The sequence below is a fragment of the Ambystoma mexicanum genome, chromosome 3q, assembly GCF_040938575.1.
Source record: "Ambystoma mexicanum isolate Mex_15411 chromosome 3q, UKY_AmexF1_1, whole genome shotgun sequence".
Lineage (NCBI taxonomy): Eukaryota > Metazoa > Chordata > Amphibia > Caudata > Ambystomatidae > Ambystoma > Ambystoma mexicanum.
This window is the reverse complement of record NC_090926.1, coordinates 464,503,496-464,518,884: the sequence shown is the minus strand read 5'-3', so window position 1 is coordinate 464,518,884 and position 15,389 is coordinate 464,503,496. Positions and strand designations below refer to the sequence as shown.

The 15,389-nt window shown below is 47.4% G+C and overlaps 1 protein-coding gene across 2 annotated transcripts in view; it reads left to right on the top strand.

The window, feature by feature from the left end:
* LOC138582680 (UDP-glucose 6-dehydrogenase-like) overlaps nt 1-15,389 on the top strand; it is a 55,174-nt gene that overhangs the window by 21,064 nt on the left and 18,721 nt on the right. For both annotated transcript variants that reach the window (XM_069654218.1, XM_069654219.1), the window contains exons 3-8: nt 3,350-3,451; nt 5,947-6,147; nt 6,446-6,643; nt 9,733-9,880; nt 10,718-10,812; nt 13,374-13,504. In XM_069654218.1, the coding sequence (XP_069510319.1) occupies nt 3,350-3,451; nt 5,947-6,147; nt 6,446-6,643; nt 9,733-9,880; nt 10,718-10,812; nt 13,374-13,504 (875 nt within the window). The remainder of the gene's footprint in view (nt 1-3,349; nt 3,452-5,946; nt 6,148-6,445; nt 6,644-9,732; nt 9,881-10,717; nt 10,813-13,373; nt 13,505-15,389) is intronic.

Below are 15,389 nucleotides of genomic sequence, written 5' to 3'. Positions count from 1 at the left end.
TATGTTTTACCGCAACTGGCACCTCGCAGCACAAATCACGTGACCTATGGTGAAGACAACTGGTCCCCGATTTCTGATCTCTTCTGATCGATTAGGGGTTTAACAGTTTTATGGTCGGTGGTCTGGGACTGACTGGTACCTTGGCATGCTGGGGGTTTTGGGATGGTGGCATCTGGGTGCTATTACCTACAGCTGGGTCTGGGAAGGTCTGAGGCACATGCCCTCCTTCTCATGGGATTGCTTTTCGCAGAGACCTCCCAACCCCCTCATGGCCTTACAGGGAGCATTCTTTCTGGGATACGAGACGTTTCCAACATGAGACAATAAAACGTCTATGAATCTCTGCAGCTCTGGCCTTTCTCACCGGTGCCCATGCTACAACCTATTCCCTATTCCCGCATGCATACACCATGTGTGTGACTCAATCTGCGACTCTGGCTGCAGTACGAAGCTAGGCCTCAATTTCAATATGGCTGCTAATATGTAAGGTGGCATCTAGGTACCAATGTATTAAAAAGCTAAAGCATACACCACCCTCCCTGCACTATGGCCCCTGGCGATACCCCCTACCCACGTAACCTCCCCAAGGCCCTACTGCACACTTTCAGGCTTCTGCTGCTTCCAAAAGTGCTTGGGGTTTGGGACAAACATACCCCCCTTCCCAACAAGAGCCCTAGCATAAACCATCATGGTGGAACCCTTCTTGCAACCTCCCTCTCTGGCTACCTCGAACTCCAACCCCCTCCCATGTCTGCTGACTTCAAAGGGACTCCAGTGGTCAGCACCATGGAGTCAGTGTGGCTTTGTTATGTCAGTGTTGCCTTTGAAACAACGGCTCCTAGGAGATAATCTGGGGAAGGTTCTTGTGCCCCAGAGGAAGGCATTACCCTCCCTGCAGGAGAGTTACAGAGGCAGTTTCCTGGCCATTGTTCCACATGGCAGTTGTGGAGACATCCAAGTAAGATGGTTAACACACATCAGCCCTGTCATAAGTGAAGCCCTGATCAAAAAATTGATACTTGTATGATATCAAATTGCTTTGATCGTATAATTGGGTGACCCTAGCAGCCACCATGCCATAACCAAGCATGGTTTAGATTTAAATATTGATGTGCCACCAGGCTCTCTTGGGTACACAATTATTTGTTTAGAATTAGGAGTGCTGAAGATTTAAAATCCACATTCTCCTGCTGTTGCTTTGTGTTCCAGCAGCTGTCAGCAACGCAGATGCAGCCTTTTAACTTGCCCTGTACCACTACAGACCTGGTTCTGAGGTTATTAGGCTATCGCAACCAACGCACATGTTTACACTATAATTTTTGGATGAAGCATTTATGAAAGGGGGTCTTATTAGTAGACCACCCTTTCAGAAACAGAATGACCTGCTTCATTTTAATATAATAAAAGTAAAAAAGCTAGGGCTATCCTGCTCTCCCGGCATGGGCATTGTGCCACAAGCAGGAGTTCTAAATCGAGGTAACCATTTTAATGGCGACCTCCATGGACCAGTGGTCGTAGTGGGCGGGAAGCAGTTGGGAGCAGTGCTGCTCTACTTTTTTAATTAAGTTTGACTGTTCTCATACTTTTATTCTCAAAATAAATCGTTCCAGAAAGGTTTTGTTTCTAAATAAAAGTACAGGAAGAAGTTGAAACTTGCACTTCATTGCAGCGCACTGAACATTCCCTTAAACAGCAGGCGCATGTGTTTGGGGGTTAGGATTGCGTGTGGGGAAGTGGTTTGTGAGGGCCAGGGACAGGCCAGCAGGGAACATAGTTCCTCTACTTTTTTTCGTACACTTTGACCTCTGGTGGGGACAAGCTTTTGTTTTCTGGTCACAAAATGGCTGCAACAGTGTGCATGCCTCTACAACACTCCAAACAGCCTCCCAGTAACACATTAGCTGAGTTACATCACCAGTGATGCCCTGTATGGGGACTTATCCAGGCAAAGGCGTTTTGGCGCACCTTGAGAGGAACAATACAGTAGGAAAGGGGGCCACGTATGAATCGCAGTCTATGGCTTTCATCCTAACACGAACATGTTGGGCATGCCAATTTGGCTCCCGGTACCCTGAGTCCAGAGTGAGCCTCAGTTGAGTGCCCCTAGATTCTTTCATGTTTCCTCTGATTCTCAGAACATTTAGCAACATAGGCAGTGGTCCTTTTGGCTCATTGTGAGGAATAGATGTTTTCGTTTGTAATCCCGCAGTTTAGAAGTGTACAAGATACATTTGTCCAAATCATTCGATTTCAGACCTTTTAAATTGGCGGTCAGAAATTCAAAAGCATATGAGTTTGCTTGTAGAGTCCTAGTATCCACTGCCCGGCACGATAAAACGTTATGCGCCGTATATATCCCCTCAAATAACATCAAACCAAAAGAACATCATCTCATGCACTGTTGCAATGCAGGCGTGCAATGCACCTATAGTTTGTATTCGAAACCTATTTTTACCATTGTTTTAAAACTCACGTACAACTTTACTATCCTAAGGCCTTTTTTAATAGCCATAGTTTTGCTGAGAAGAGTTGTCATGGTTCTCTGGGAATTAAAGGTTTACATTTTAGAACATCCTGCTAAAGCCCTATTTATTTACGGAGATTGGATGCATGTGCCGTGCTGTACTCTGAGCCCAGACATCCTCCTTCTGTATAGTACATCCTGAGCTTTCAGCATCACTGCTAAAGGGTGAATGAGGTCTTTGTACATTCTTTCTTTGATTTATGTATATAGGCTGGGGCAGCCTGGGAATGTAAGGAGAAGTTAACTTGGAGCTGCCCAGAGCGCTCTCTGGCCCAGCCCCCATTCTCTGGGTCAGCCTGCCCCTGTGTGGGCTTGCGGGTTATATGATTAGCATAAGATTTTCAGGTGGGAGTTTCTATGCTCTCGGTTTGGGAGTTGGGAGTGAGTGAAAGGAGGTTACAGGCCATTCAAAACACTAGTTATTTTCAATTGGGGTATGTTTAGAAAAGTACAAATATATTGTAATCTTTCTTTGTGTCCTGTAATGACCCTAAATTAAATGTTTTTGTTCTTGTACACAATAGTAGATTGGCCACTGTGTGGCACGCGCTGCTCTCTGGCCGGAACGCATCATATCCGGCACTCTGGTTTTGTTGTTGTTGACCGTCCTTGCCTCATGGTAGGGGCTAGCAAGCATGGATGGCGTTTTTATGGATGGCTGGTTTTCACCTCACCATTTTGCTGAACTGGAGGCATTTGCATTTATTTATTTATTTATTTATTTATTTCATTTGTTATACGCGCCCAGGACCCGCAGGTACCACGGGTCGTTGCCGTCATTGCACAGTCAACTTTCCCTCACACCTGCTGTTTTCTCTTCCTCAGCCCGGGTTGCAGGAGGTGGTGGAATCTTGCCGGGGCGTCAACCTCTTTTTTTCAACCGACATCAGTGAAGCCATTCGAGGGGCAGACATCATCTTCATATCGGTAAGCTACCCCCCATTCCCTCTCCCACTGGCCTCAGTGGCTGAGCTCTTAAGCGGCCTTGTGCCGGATGCGAGGGGCTCGCCTGGTCCTGGTCTGCTCTTTGGAAGCTGTGATCCTGGATTTGTAAAGGGAATGTGTACACTACATATAACAGAAATCAAAGAAACAGGCTGTGATGAGCTGCCCAAACCCGACACTTGACAAATGCAGACCTCTAGATTAGAAGTTTGGGGTTTGCCAAATTATAGTAAGATAGCTTGGCGGGTAAAGGACATGCTAAGCGGTCTCTGTGTGCAGCCATAGGTAGCTGTTGTCATGTACACAGGCTTTCATCCTTCCAGATTGATAAAATCTGTTATTTTTCTGTTCTTTGTTATTGTCTGTATAGTCTGAGCGCTCTGAGGCCTGCGGGCGAGTTGGCGCTTTATAAAAATATATTAGAATAGAACATGTCCACCTAATATGTTTTAGTATTGGGTGGAAACGAGCCATGATTGCCGGAGGCTCGTCTTCTGCAGTATCACATAGTTCATCTTTAAAGTGCTTTTGTAGGCGCTGTGTCTTGTCTCTCACAGTTTGGAAAACGGGAGAAGAGCAGTGTGATTGTTTTAGGGCTTATCCTGTTCCGTACCTTCTTCCACCAGTCCACTATTTCCATTTTTCAGAGGACACCCTGAGTTATGTTGCCTGTATTGTTTATTGCATTATTTAAGCAGTGAGCCAGGCGGCCACAGCGCCCTCTGCCAACAGAAGGTTAAAAGATAGGCAACAACTACGAACAGATATTATAATTCATCCAAGACTCACAACTCACGAATGGTTAAAAAAAAGCTCCAGCTGTTTACATGTGTTTCGGGGTATGGGAGGGCCGTGGTGTGAGGCCAGAAGTCCTACGCTGTGACGCTGCTCCGAGGCCTCTGTGTTCGAAGTCTTTGTATTTTCCCTAATGAGTCTACGATACAGATAGCACAATAATCCGTCCGAGTCACAGAGATTCTTCTGGAGTTTTATTTTCCTCTTTCTGGGGCTTGGGGTTGTGCCTCTCTCTCGTCTTGTTGTGACCCTCCTCCCAAAACCAGTGATCCGTCACCCCCGGTTTATGCTACCGAATGTTGACTCCTACTGTAAAAAATATCATGCCTGCCCCATGGACCCCCCCCCCAGCGCCAATTGCAATTGTTAGGCTTTTTACCCAATTTCTTTTAAAGTGTTCTCTAAAAGGCAACATTTTAACCCAATATTTTTTTTTAATTCACGGGGAAAGCCCCCCGAACCCCTCTTAATTGGTTTGGGCTCCCACGCTACGCTCGGTCGCTATGGCATATCTGGGGGAAATATTTATGCCCCTCCATTAAAAAAAATTCACCAGCCACCACTGGCACTGGAATTGTGCTGGGAATAGGGTGGGGGACCCCAGCGACTGGTGGGAGCAGAATGGCTGGGAGTCATGGGTGGGAGCAGTGTGGGGAGAGCCCAGGGTTTGTGGTGGGGTGGGGTGAGGCCAGGGACTAGGAAGGAGTGGGAGACTATGATGAGAGCAGCTGGGGGGGCCAGGGATTATACTGGGAGTAGGGGGCAGTGATGGCACCCAATAGTTCATAGCCATTTGGAATTACTGTCCATTTGGAATTTTTGCGGGGGCACGGCCTGCCCACCTGCTTGTGGGGGTGGGGTGGCAGGCCTAAAAAGTCTGAAGACTACTAGGCGCACCAGAAACCCAGAAGTAGAGCTTGTCACAGCTCCTTCACACTTATCTAAACCGCGGTACTTCTCTAACATGTGCACATTCATTTGCTTACCTTCTACGATATGTACGACACGGTTTCATTATAACCTCTGACTGAGCATTCGTTTATGATGCAGTTACCCCGTGTTTTATCCATATGTTGCTCTTCTAAGAGCTGACCTTGACTGCTTGACCACTGCTACCCTTGATGAGCCAAGGAAAGCCAAGGAGCGTTTAAGGAACCCTTTTGCCTAGGATTTGGGCCCTCATATCCTGCACACATGTTTTAAACGTGATTAAACCATGATCCACTGAACTGCTTCTGTCTCAATGAGCACTCTTGCATACGCTGAAGTGGTTTAAAGAAGTGTGATTCCTCTTTGCATTGTTTATTAAACAATCTGTGTTGGGTGTTTCTAGGTCTGGAAAAGATCTGGGGCTACGCTAATATCGGGATTCTGGGCTAGCTATAGCCTTTTGGTTGTAGCCCCTGAGCTTCTATCCGGGGCTATAGCCTAAAGACTAGGGGCTATAGCCCCCACAGCCCCCCGTCCCCTCTAGCAACACATCTGATCTGTGTCATGGAGATTCGAGACAGAATTAGACTTGACTGTGCCCCCTGTGCAGAGGGGTGCCTGGGAATGTGGCAGGGTCTTCTGCTAGTGGCAATGCTTGACACACCAGGGGTCCACCTGGTGCGCCTGGAATTCCAGGCTACACTTTCAGTCTGTTTGTCCCCCATGGTTTTGACTGTCCCCTTCTCTGCCAGGTGAACACCCCCACCAAGACGTTTGGCATTGGCAAGGGCAGGGCGGCGGATCTGAAGTATATTGAGTCCTGTGCCCGTCAGATTGCAGAGGTGTCAGTTGGCCACAAGATTGTGGTCGAGAAGAGTACTGTGCCAGTGCGCGCGGCAGAGAGCATCCGGAGGATCCTCACTGCCAACACCAAATCCAACCTCACTTTCCAGGTAAGGCTGCGATCCCAGGGTCTTAAAGTCCATGGGTTATAGGTTTGACAGCTGTGGACTATACATTCCTATTTGAACAGGCTACTGGCAGGTTCTAATTATGACTCTTTATTAAGGTGCCCCCATGCTGCGAGAGACGTTTCCAATAAGAGTTACTGGATGTTTCTGGGTAAAGCTGCTCACATTGGCAAAACCCATGAAACTCAAGGGGCCGATCCAAAAACAGATACTTGGTGCCAAGTCTTTTTTTTTAATGAACCTTTCTATATTTCTTAATCTTTCCTCCTCTTTCATTCAGGTTCTCTCAAATCCAGAGTTTTTAGCAGAAGGGACCGCCATTAAAGACCTGAAGAATCCAGACCGGGTTCTGATTGGAGGAGATGAAACCCCGGAGGGGCAGATGGCAATAAGGACCCTGAGCAGCATTTACGAGCATTGGGTCCCCAAGAGCAGAATCCTTACAACCAACACCTGGTCTTCAGAACTCTCAAAGCTGGTATGGCTGCCCTTTTGATTGAAATACCGTTAATGCTTGATGTGCAATAACACTGAAAGGAGCACTTCGTTATCAGTTCTGAATTCCAAAAGCGCACGGGACCCTCTGACTTCACGGGGGATGTTATGTAGCGCTTAGTAGGATAAATTAACCATGTGGATACCTCCAATCCTGGAGCGGCTGGCCACCATCGAGGCCAAGGTTGGACCTCATGTATGAGGCGCAAGAGTAGGGATGCCTTGTACGAATTTGCCAGGAGGTTGCCACTTACACCTTGGTGCTGATGCAGGCCTGTGACGGACGCTTTAAGCGCAGTTCTGCTCTGTAACATCATTCAGTGAGGACCTTCATGTCAAAGATAGTGAAGATAAGCTCCATGACCAGAGATTAAATAAATACATCAATCCTGTGGCCAATAGGTCCATGGTGAGACTAGTTGAGGCAGGCAACATCAGCCCAATATAAACGCTGTTTGGCATATCTCCTTAATCCTAGCAGATCTACTCCATGCAAGGAATGTCTAGCCAAAGACGCAAGCATGGCTTTTGCAGTACGGTGGTGTGGTCGTTGCATGCTGTGAAGGACGGATGTCAATTTTAGGGCTGCACTAGGTAGGCAAAGGAGTAGGCTGGATTGGCCTGGTGAGGCTAAGGTTGTCGGTCTGGCTTAGTTTGTGAGTCTGAGAGTATCCAGGGGGTGTAATATGGCTGGGTGAAAAACCTACCTCGGGGAGGTTTTAGGGAGCATTGCCGCTGCAATCGGCGATCAAACCAAGTCCGTCCCAAGTGGTAGAGCCGAACAGTGATTTTGACCTTTTGGTTATTTTCCACATTGTGTGAGAGCAGGGTTGCACTCAGTAGGCACAGATCCCGTCCACACATAGAACCGCCATTACATGTTAGCAGATTTACCCGGGCCGTCGCTGCCAAGAGGGAAAGGGATGAATGAGTGTTGGAATTGAATCGCCCTTCCACCTCAGGTGCGCCTCTAGATTAGGAGAGGCAGGAGGCAAACCATTGGCAGAGCAGAGTTGTTGAGATCACATGACCACATTGCTCCGGTCTGCATATCTGGACCTGCACTGGTACACATCAATTCATGGGTATGAAAATAGGCAAGGTGTGTGGTGACTGACAGCAATGGCGTCAAATGGATACACATTTGCCCTGGAAAATAAATATTTCACTCTCCTATACATGCATGCATACATTTCAAACCAACAAATGCTTGCTTCTGCACACTTCCTGCAACAGTGTGACCGGTCGCCCATCTTAGAGCTGCAAGAACATTCCTGAATAAAAGCAGCCTTTTCCACACCAAAATCAAAAAGCTGACAGACAGATTTGTCAGTTGCCTTAAATGTGTCATTCAGCAAGCAGATAACCAGAGCAGAGCCAAAGTGAAGGCGAGGTTACAACGTAGACATCCATCCAGATTCCTGCAAATGAGACTCTGCTCACTGTCCCCCGCCCCGCCCAACTCAAAGTCCACCTCGTGGGAAAGCTAGGAGTTGAACCATCACGCCTCCCGCCCCCTGCATCGCCAGTCTCTCACTTACCTGCTGAGTGGGTCCACACCAACAGCGCCGCCTCCTTCCCGACCACGAGCCTCCTCCACTGCTGTGACTGGTCGCCTTTCCAACTGACTCTCTGGATTGGTACTCCAGGACCCTCTCCTCCACACTGAGGTACTCCTGGTTGCTGATGGTGATAATACTTGGGCTGGGGCGAGGGGGTGTTTTATCACCTGGGGTCGCTCCCAGTATTTCTTGGTGCATTTGTGCCTCTAAGTTGGTCTCTGGGCGGGTACCAGGGTAAAGCCCCTCAACTCCGGTGTTATTTCTTAATTATATGACGGCTGTACAATGCACATGTCTTTGAAGCCAGATATGCTGCTTCAGATTAAATTAATGAAACGAGGCTTCACATACACACGGATGCATTGTACTGTCTTTTTTACAGTCCAGGCTGGGCAAGCAGAATCATGGGGTGAATAGAAGGCAACACCAAGGTCAATAATGGGCCAAATATGAGGGCAAGAGATGTATCCTATGTTTTCTGCTCACTAGTCTTGACCCACAGGCCAGCTAGCCCATGCATTGAAAGCTTGTACATTACACAATACCTTCTCTCTCTGTCTCTGTCTGTCTCTCTGTCTCTGTCTCCCTCTCTCTATCTCCCTCTGTCTCCCTCTCCCTCTTCCCTTCCTACCTCCCTTCCTCTTAATCAACACACACTGTTGAAGGGATGTCATGGTTAATGAGATCAATGAGGATTTGACACTCAAATACTGCCTCTTCTAAACTGATCTTCACCAATCTTGACAGAATCACACTGAGTGCCCCAGTCCGGTTTTTGGGGGCGGTTAGTGCAGATTGCTCAAGAGGTGTCAAATAGTAGGCCCACAAAATGTGCTCTAGTGAAGGAAGGCACTCACTGCTATTGGACCTAGAAGGCATCTGGGCTCCTAAATTGCATTGACCCACAACCTAATGCCTGCAGCATTGAAGAGCGAAGGTGGGAGGTTTCTAATGCATGCCAGACCATGTTTATATCGGGCTGGAGTTGCCGCATCCTGAATGAGCAGCCATCCCCAGAAGTGTGTGTCGCGCTTGCTACATGTAGACCCAAGCCACACCTCCCTGACAATACCAAATGAGACAGCAATATGCCTCAGGCTGCTTGCCATCTCGTGTGGGTGGGATGTGACCAAGCAGTCCAGGTTGGACTGCCCCCTTTGCAGTGGGACTAAGCATGATTTGCTTATGGTCCTTTCCCTTCTGTAATGGCCTCTATAGGCCGAAAACGCTGGTCTGGAGGGTTGCCAAGACCTTTGACATTCATTTTTGATTGTTTAACTTTGCAGCCATCACTCTTCTGTGTTGTACTCATTTCATTCTGACCTCAACTCATTAGTTTGGGTAATAGGAAGAATCTCTGTCTAAGTGGCGGGTTCCCCATGTGGACTTTTCATTTATTTAACCAATGAGAGAATCCTTTGACATTGTAGCCCTGAATGAGGGGGAAGAGGGAGTGCTGCCCCACAGTGTGGACATTTGTTTTTCTGACCGTGACCTTGTTCTTTTCCAGACGTCCAACGCCTTCCTGGCACAGCGCATCAGCAGCATCAACTCCATCAGTGCCCTCTGTGAGATGACCGGTGCTGATGTGGAGGAGGTGGCACACGCAGTGGGCACAGATAAGCGGATTGGCAGCTGTTTCCTCAAAGCAAGTGTCGGTGAGTGTCCACACGGGCAGGATCTTGTCTCAAGATGAACAGTTCTCTGGCTAAATTTGGTGCAGAAACAGTTGCTGGAATCAGCTAGAGGCATAATGCGCCTCTGCACTGTGCTGAGACGGAAAGTACCAATGATTAGCGCCGGTGGCTGGGTGCAACATGAACAGTGTTACACACAATGCTCAAGTGTGACAGATGTGTGTTTTGATCCCTATCCCCAATCCAGGGAGGTAACGTTGATAGCCAGAGGTCAATTTCTTGAGCAACCAGAAAGATGTAATTGATAACCTGTAGCCTGCAATGAGACTGACAGGGGGGAGTTGTGAGTAAAGTGCAGTCAGAGGCATGGGCGGGCCGTACCAACTAGCCCTGCTTGCAGTGCCCCCTTTACTGAAAGAATGAATGCAGAGATCTCAAGTCGTCATGGCAGATGGGAGTAGTTAAACCAGTCTTGTTTCCTGTTGCCTTCTGGTACTTGTAGTTTTGCTTTTTGCATTCTAATTCTAGAACCACAAGCACCATAACACACTGAAGAAACCAGGTCTGGGTAAAGTTGCTCACGTCTGGTATAAAATGAATTTTGGATCAGCAACTATACTTGTAGCCCAAGAACCTCATGGTGGAAATCATTTTACTTGCTTAGTAGCCGATGTCATCTATTTCCCAGGGCGCCAGTTCAGTTATTATTTCTGAAAGCATGACCCGTCAGTGGATCCGTGTGGCGCAGAGCAGTGGTGAGGGCCACTGCAAGATGGCCGCCGGGTGGAGCTGTGTATGGGCTCTTTCCAGACTTGCTTTACTGGAATCCACTTTATCTGTATCCTTTTCTGTTTTCAGGTTTTGGAGGCAGCTGTTTCCAGAAAGATGTACTCAATTTGGTTTACCTCTGTGAGGTGCTCAACCTACCGGAAGTGGCTCGATATTGGCAACAGGTGAACTATTGGACGCCCTCATGGCCTGGGGGAAATCGAGTGGTTGGGGGGGGGGGGGGAGGGGTTGGTCGCTTAATTTTCTCCTCCGTTTCCTTACTTGCAGCTGGTTGGCTGCTTTTTCAAGCGTTCTTTTCTACTGCATCTTTTTGGTATGAAATGTTTATAATTGCTAAGAGAGTCGCGTAAGAAGATGCAGCTGGTGTGATAGCTCAGTGAGTTGAGTGCCCACAGCAGTGATACGAGTGAACTTATTTTTTAGAAAGACTGCATCCCCTAGGACTGGTTTTGCCCTTCATTTCTTTGGAATGGATAAAACATAAGCTGTTGTTTTGGGCAATATTATATTACCAATGAGCCGAGAACCGTAGATGTTTGTGAGGACTATATAAATAGTCCCGGTTCATATTAACAGTATTATTACACTATATAGTGTGTCAGTGAGGCGCTGAGGCACCAATGCAAATACAACAGAGGCGCTGTCACTACTGCACCACAGAGACTCCATCCCAGTCAACTACACCATAACAATGCACGTGAGCATTGGTGATCATTCACTGCTGGCCATTGTCTGAAAAGCAGCGGTGTGTCCAGACTCTTGACTGGGGTGGCCCAAGTGGGGCACTGACTTAAGCAGGCGTGTCATGAAGTAGGAGCACACACAGGATTAGGATAATGGGGTGGCACCTGGGATGGCCAATCAGATTCCAGGGGTAGCACGTGTCACCTGAGGCCACTCCCTGGACACGCCTATGCTGAAAAGGCCACAGAAGGTGGCAAAACACCAAAAGGTGGACTGTCTGTGTTGGTCTCTGTGAGATCAATTAAACTGAGATAGCAACCGCCTTGTATGCTACGCTCTGTTGATAAACTTCTACTGATGGTCCCGTCGTGCCGCGGTGTCTCCAGGGGAGACAGAAGGTTTGCCGTATAGGGCCCCAGGCTTTCACAGCATGCCTAGGGAGCTTAAAATAAAGGACTCCCTCATTCAGTTTCACAAGGCTTTGAAGGCTTTCCTCTTTAAATAATTCCCCAACGGTTATTGTTGGAATCTTTTTTTCTGTGACGGTAGTGGAGCATACCCTTTTTTTTCTTTGTGGTATCCTCTGCGCTTAGATGCAGTTAATTCTGCTTAGTTTGCACGTTACAAATGTCTCAATGAAATATAAACATATTGGAAGGGTCCAGTAAGGTTGAGAAGGCCTCCCAGTGCCATACATGGGGCGCAACCAAAGGCAGAGACCCAAGCTGAGGGGGGACGAGATTTTGGTAGACCTTAATTTGTGGGACAATAAACAGTGGGCCAGTGAAGCACGTGCACACACATCTCTGGGGGGCTTGTCCAAACCAGAGCGGTTGATGGTTAGTAATCTATAGCACACCACAGACTCCCTATTATACCTCAACATTTTTCATTTGAATTCTGCTTTCAGAAAAATATATTGGGAAAAGAGTGCCATTTCTGAAATCAGGCTGTTTGGTGCCTGGCAGAGAATAGTTCTAGTCTTCAGCCTGTTATTGGGGTTTTAGCACCACCCAGATGAGTTCTTAATGTGTGTGTGTATATATATATATATATATATATCTCCCCACCTACTTTCAGTTATGGTATTACGGTCTAGCCTTCCTCACACCATAGTATTCATAGGAAGGAAAGAAATATTTCCAATGAGAGCTTCCCTAGGAATGAATGTGCCATTATCTGCCCGTTACTCCTTCCCCTACTAACCTGTCCAGGGTAGTACAGATACCTCAGAGGCCTTCTCTCCCTCCCTCATGTTTGACTTACCTTTGGCTACCTTGGATTGTGGTCCAAGGGTGGGACTGCATTCAAATGTAGAGGTAGGCAGCAGTTCTGGAAATGTAAATTATTAACTGTGGGATCCCACCAGCCGCAGGCGGGCTTGGGGGCGGGGTGGGGCTGCGGGGAGGGGCGGGGGTTGTTTTAGGAGAACGCATGCTTGGCAGGAGTTGGAAGTTAAGGTGCGGCAGAACTCACAAGAATTTTCTTAGCACCCCCGCCCATATAAATAAACGTTCCCGTTTACATTTTAGGGGATTCAATAATACATTATTAAAGAAAGGAGGAGTTTCCTGTAACGTTGCAAGTAAACTAGAAGAGTTGCACATCTTTTAAATGTACAAAGCTGTTCTTCAGTATTTTCTGCCGAGGAAAGCAATATTCACAAGTGTTCTATCCAGAAGTTCCTGTAGTCTAGTGGTAAGTCACACGACTTTGGTCCTGGTTATCGGAGTTCGAATCCGGGTCTCGGTAACAAACGCATCATTTAAGTAATGGACACAAATAGTTTTCCGAAAACCCGGGGAGACATTTTTTGCCGGATCTTGGATCCGGGAAAATCCGGTCCATTGACCAGCGCTGGCAGGCAGACAAGAGTAGATAGAGGCTTCACTGGGAGCCTTTCATTGGATAGTGCTTGCTCGTACTTTAACCTGATTGGCTGTGGTATTCTATTTGACCTGTTTTTAAAATAGAAAAGATATCAAACTGTATGTAGTGAACCAATGATCCAAGGAATCCCTCTTGACGTATCTTTTCCTAGGTAATCGAGATCAACCAATACCAGCGCCACAGGTTCGCGGCACGTATCATCCGCTGCCTGTTCAACACTGTAACAGATAAGAAGATTGCCATCTTGGGCTTTGCGTTCAAAAAGGACACTGGCGATACCAGGTAATATGTGGGCAGTTTGCACACGGTCGATTCACAGTTCGTATCCATTGATGTCTCAGTCATGTTATGTGTGTCCGGTGTATACCTGACCTTACGTGATATAATAGTACTCTGAACTAAGGGACTAATTCACAGAATCGGTTTATAATGGCAAAACTCCACTGGCAAATGCTCTGTGAATAAGGGCCTTAATGTATAAATGGACTGTTAATCATTCATTGGCCATTGATTGCCTTTCAACATTGGTCCTCATTACGAAGTTGCCTGTAAAACCTGCTGAGAGGCGGCGGGTTACCCGCAACCTTGTAACACCGTTACTGCTGCTTGACATCCCGGTGCTACCGGGATATCATAGGCGGCGGTGGTACGGGTATTTCCCATTCCCATGGAGTCCTGCTTCAGTGAAAAACTTGCCGGTAGGGGCCTGAACTCCATTGACTGATTACTATTATCTTGATTTTGCAAGAAATGTGTGCAATTAATTTCAGAGTTATATTTCCCACCTGTAAACCTGATACTTACAAATCAATGTCTAAACTTCTAAAACCGGCAAGAAGAGCTTGAAAATACCTGTAGTTGTTGAAATCAGACATTTGTGCGTCACCTGAAATGGAGATGTTAAATAGCTTTACAGGGATGTGCGCCAGCAGATGAGAGGTAGAGAGGTATCCTGTGGAGTAATTGTGAAGTTGAAAGTCCTAAACTACTGTCGTTAAGCCCTCAGATTTTTCTTGAGTGGTTTACCAACACCTTAATGACCCTGTTGAGAATGCAACTCTTGGATGTGCCCCCGGAAAGGCCCTATGTCTGCCAAGCTTAGTGTGTCCCAAAGACACCCATTTCCTGTACGAAGAACTTTATACTAGTTGTGTGGGCTCCATTCAGGCGTTGCTAGGGGGAAACACGGGGGCTATAGCCCCGTGGTATTTTGGTTGTAGCCCCGGATAGAAGCTCAGGGGATACAACCAAAAGGCTAGCTAGCCCCGAGTCCCAACATTAGCTTAGCCCCGGATATTTTCCAGACCCAGCAACACCCCCGATTCTGAGGGAGGCTCTAGTGGGGGTCCTCGTGTTAATAATCCAGTACCGAGCCACACAGCTAAACTCTATTCATTGAGTGAATGGAGCAAAGATGTTCCCAAATATGTTAATGGCTTCTGCCTGCCTTGGAAAGATCAGGACCGCGGACCCAAGACCAGATAGTCCAGACTCCTCAATGATGCCTCATCTTGAATGGGATCCTGGAAAGGAGCCCAGGAAAGTTTGAAGGCGACCACCCCCAGTTATTGGGTGGCTGCAACATGTTTGGATGGACTGTAAGCAGTGTGTGTGCGCGCTCAGCTGTCATTTTTCCTAAGTAACCAGGGAGTCTGCATCCTTACTTTGCCAGAGTTGAAACACAAAAGTTGGAGAGGACTTTCATCCAGACGGTGTAGGAACTGAGAAGAGTCAAACCAGAGTTGACTGTGATAATGTTCTGCTGAATCCTCCTGCCAAGATCTGCTTGCTAGTGTCTGTGGACACCAGACTTCTAGATCTGCTTGCTAGTGTCTGTGGACACCAGACGTCTAGATCTGCTTGCTAGTGTCTGTGGACACCAGACGTCTAGATCTGCTTGCTAGTGTCTGTGGACACCAGACTTCTAGATCTGCTTGCTAGTGTCAGTGGACACCAGACTTCTATATCTGCTTGCTAGTGTCTGTGGACACCAGACTTCTAGATCTGCTTGCTAGTGCCTGTGAACATCAGACTTCTCCGGTGACCAGAAAGAACATCCCGGTGTACTTAGCTGGGCTGCATGCCTCACAGAACAGTCCCCCTGTTTTTAGAGAAAGTCTTGCTGTTTGTCCCAGTGTAGACCGTACATGAACAGCCAGAGCACCAG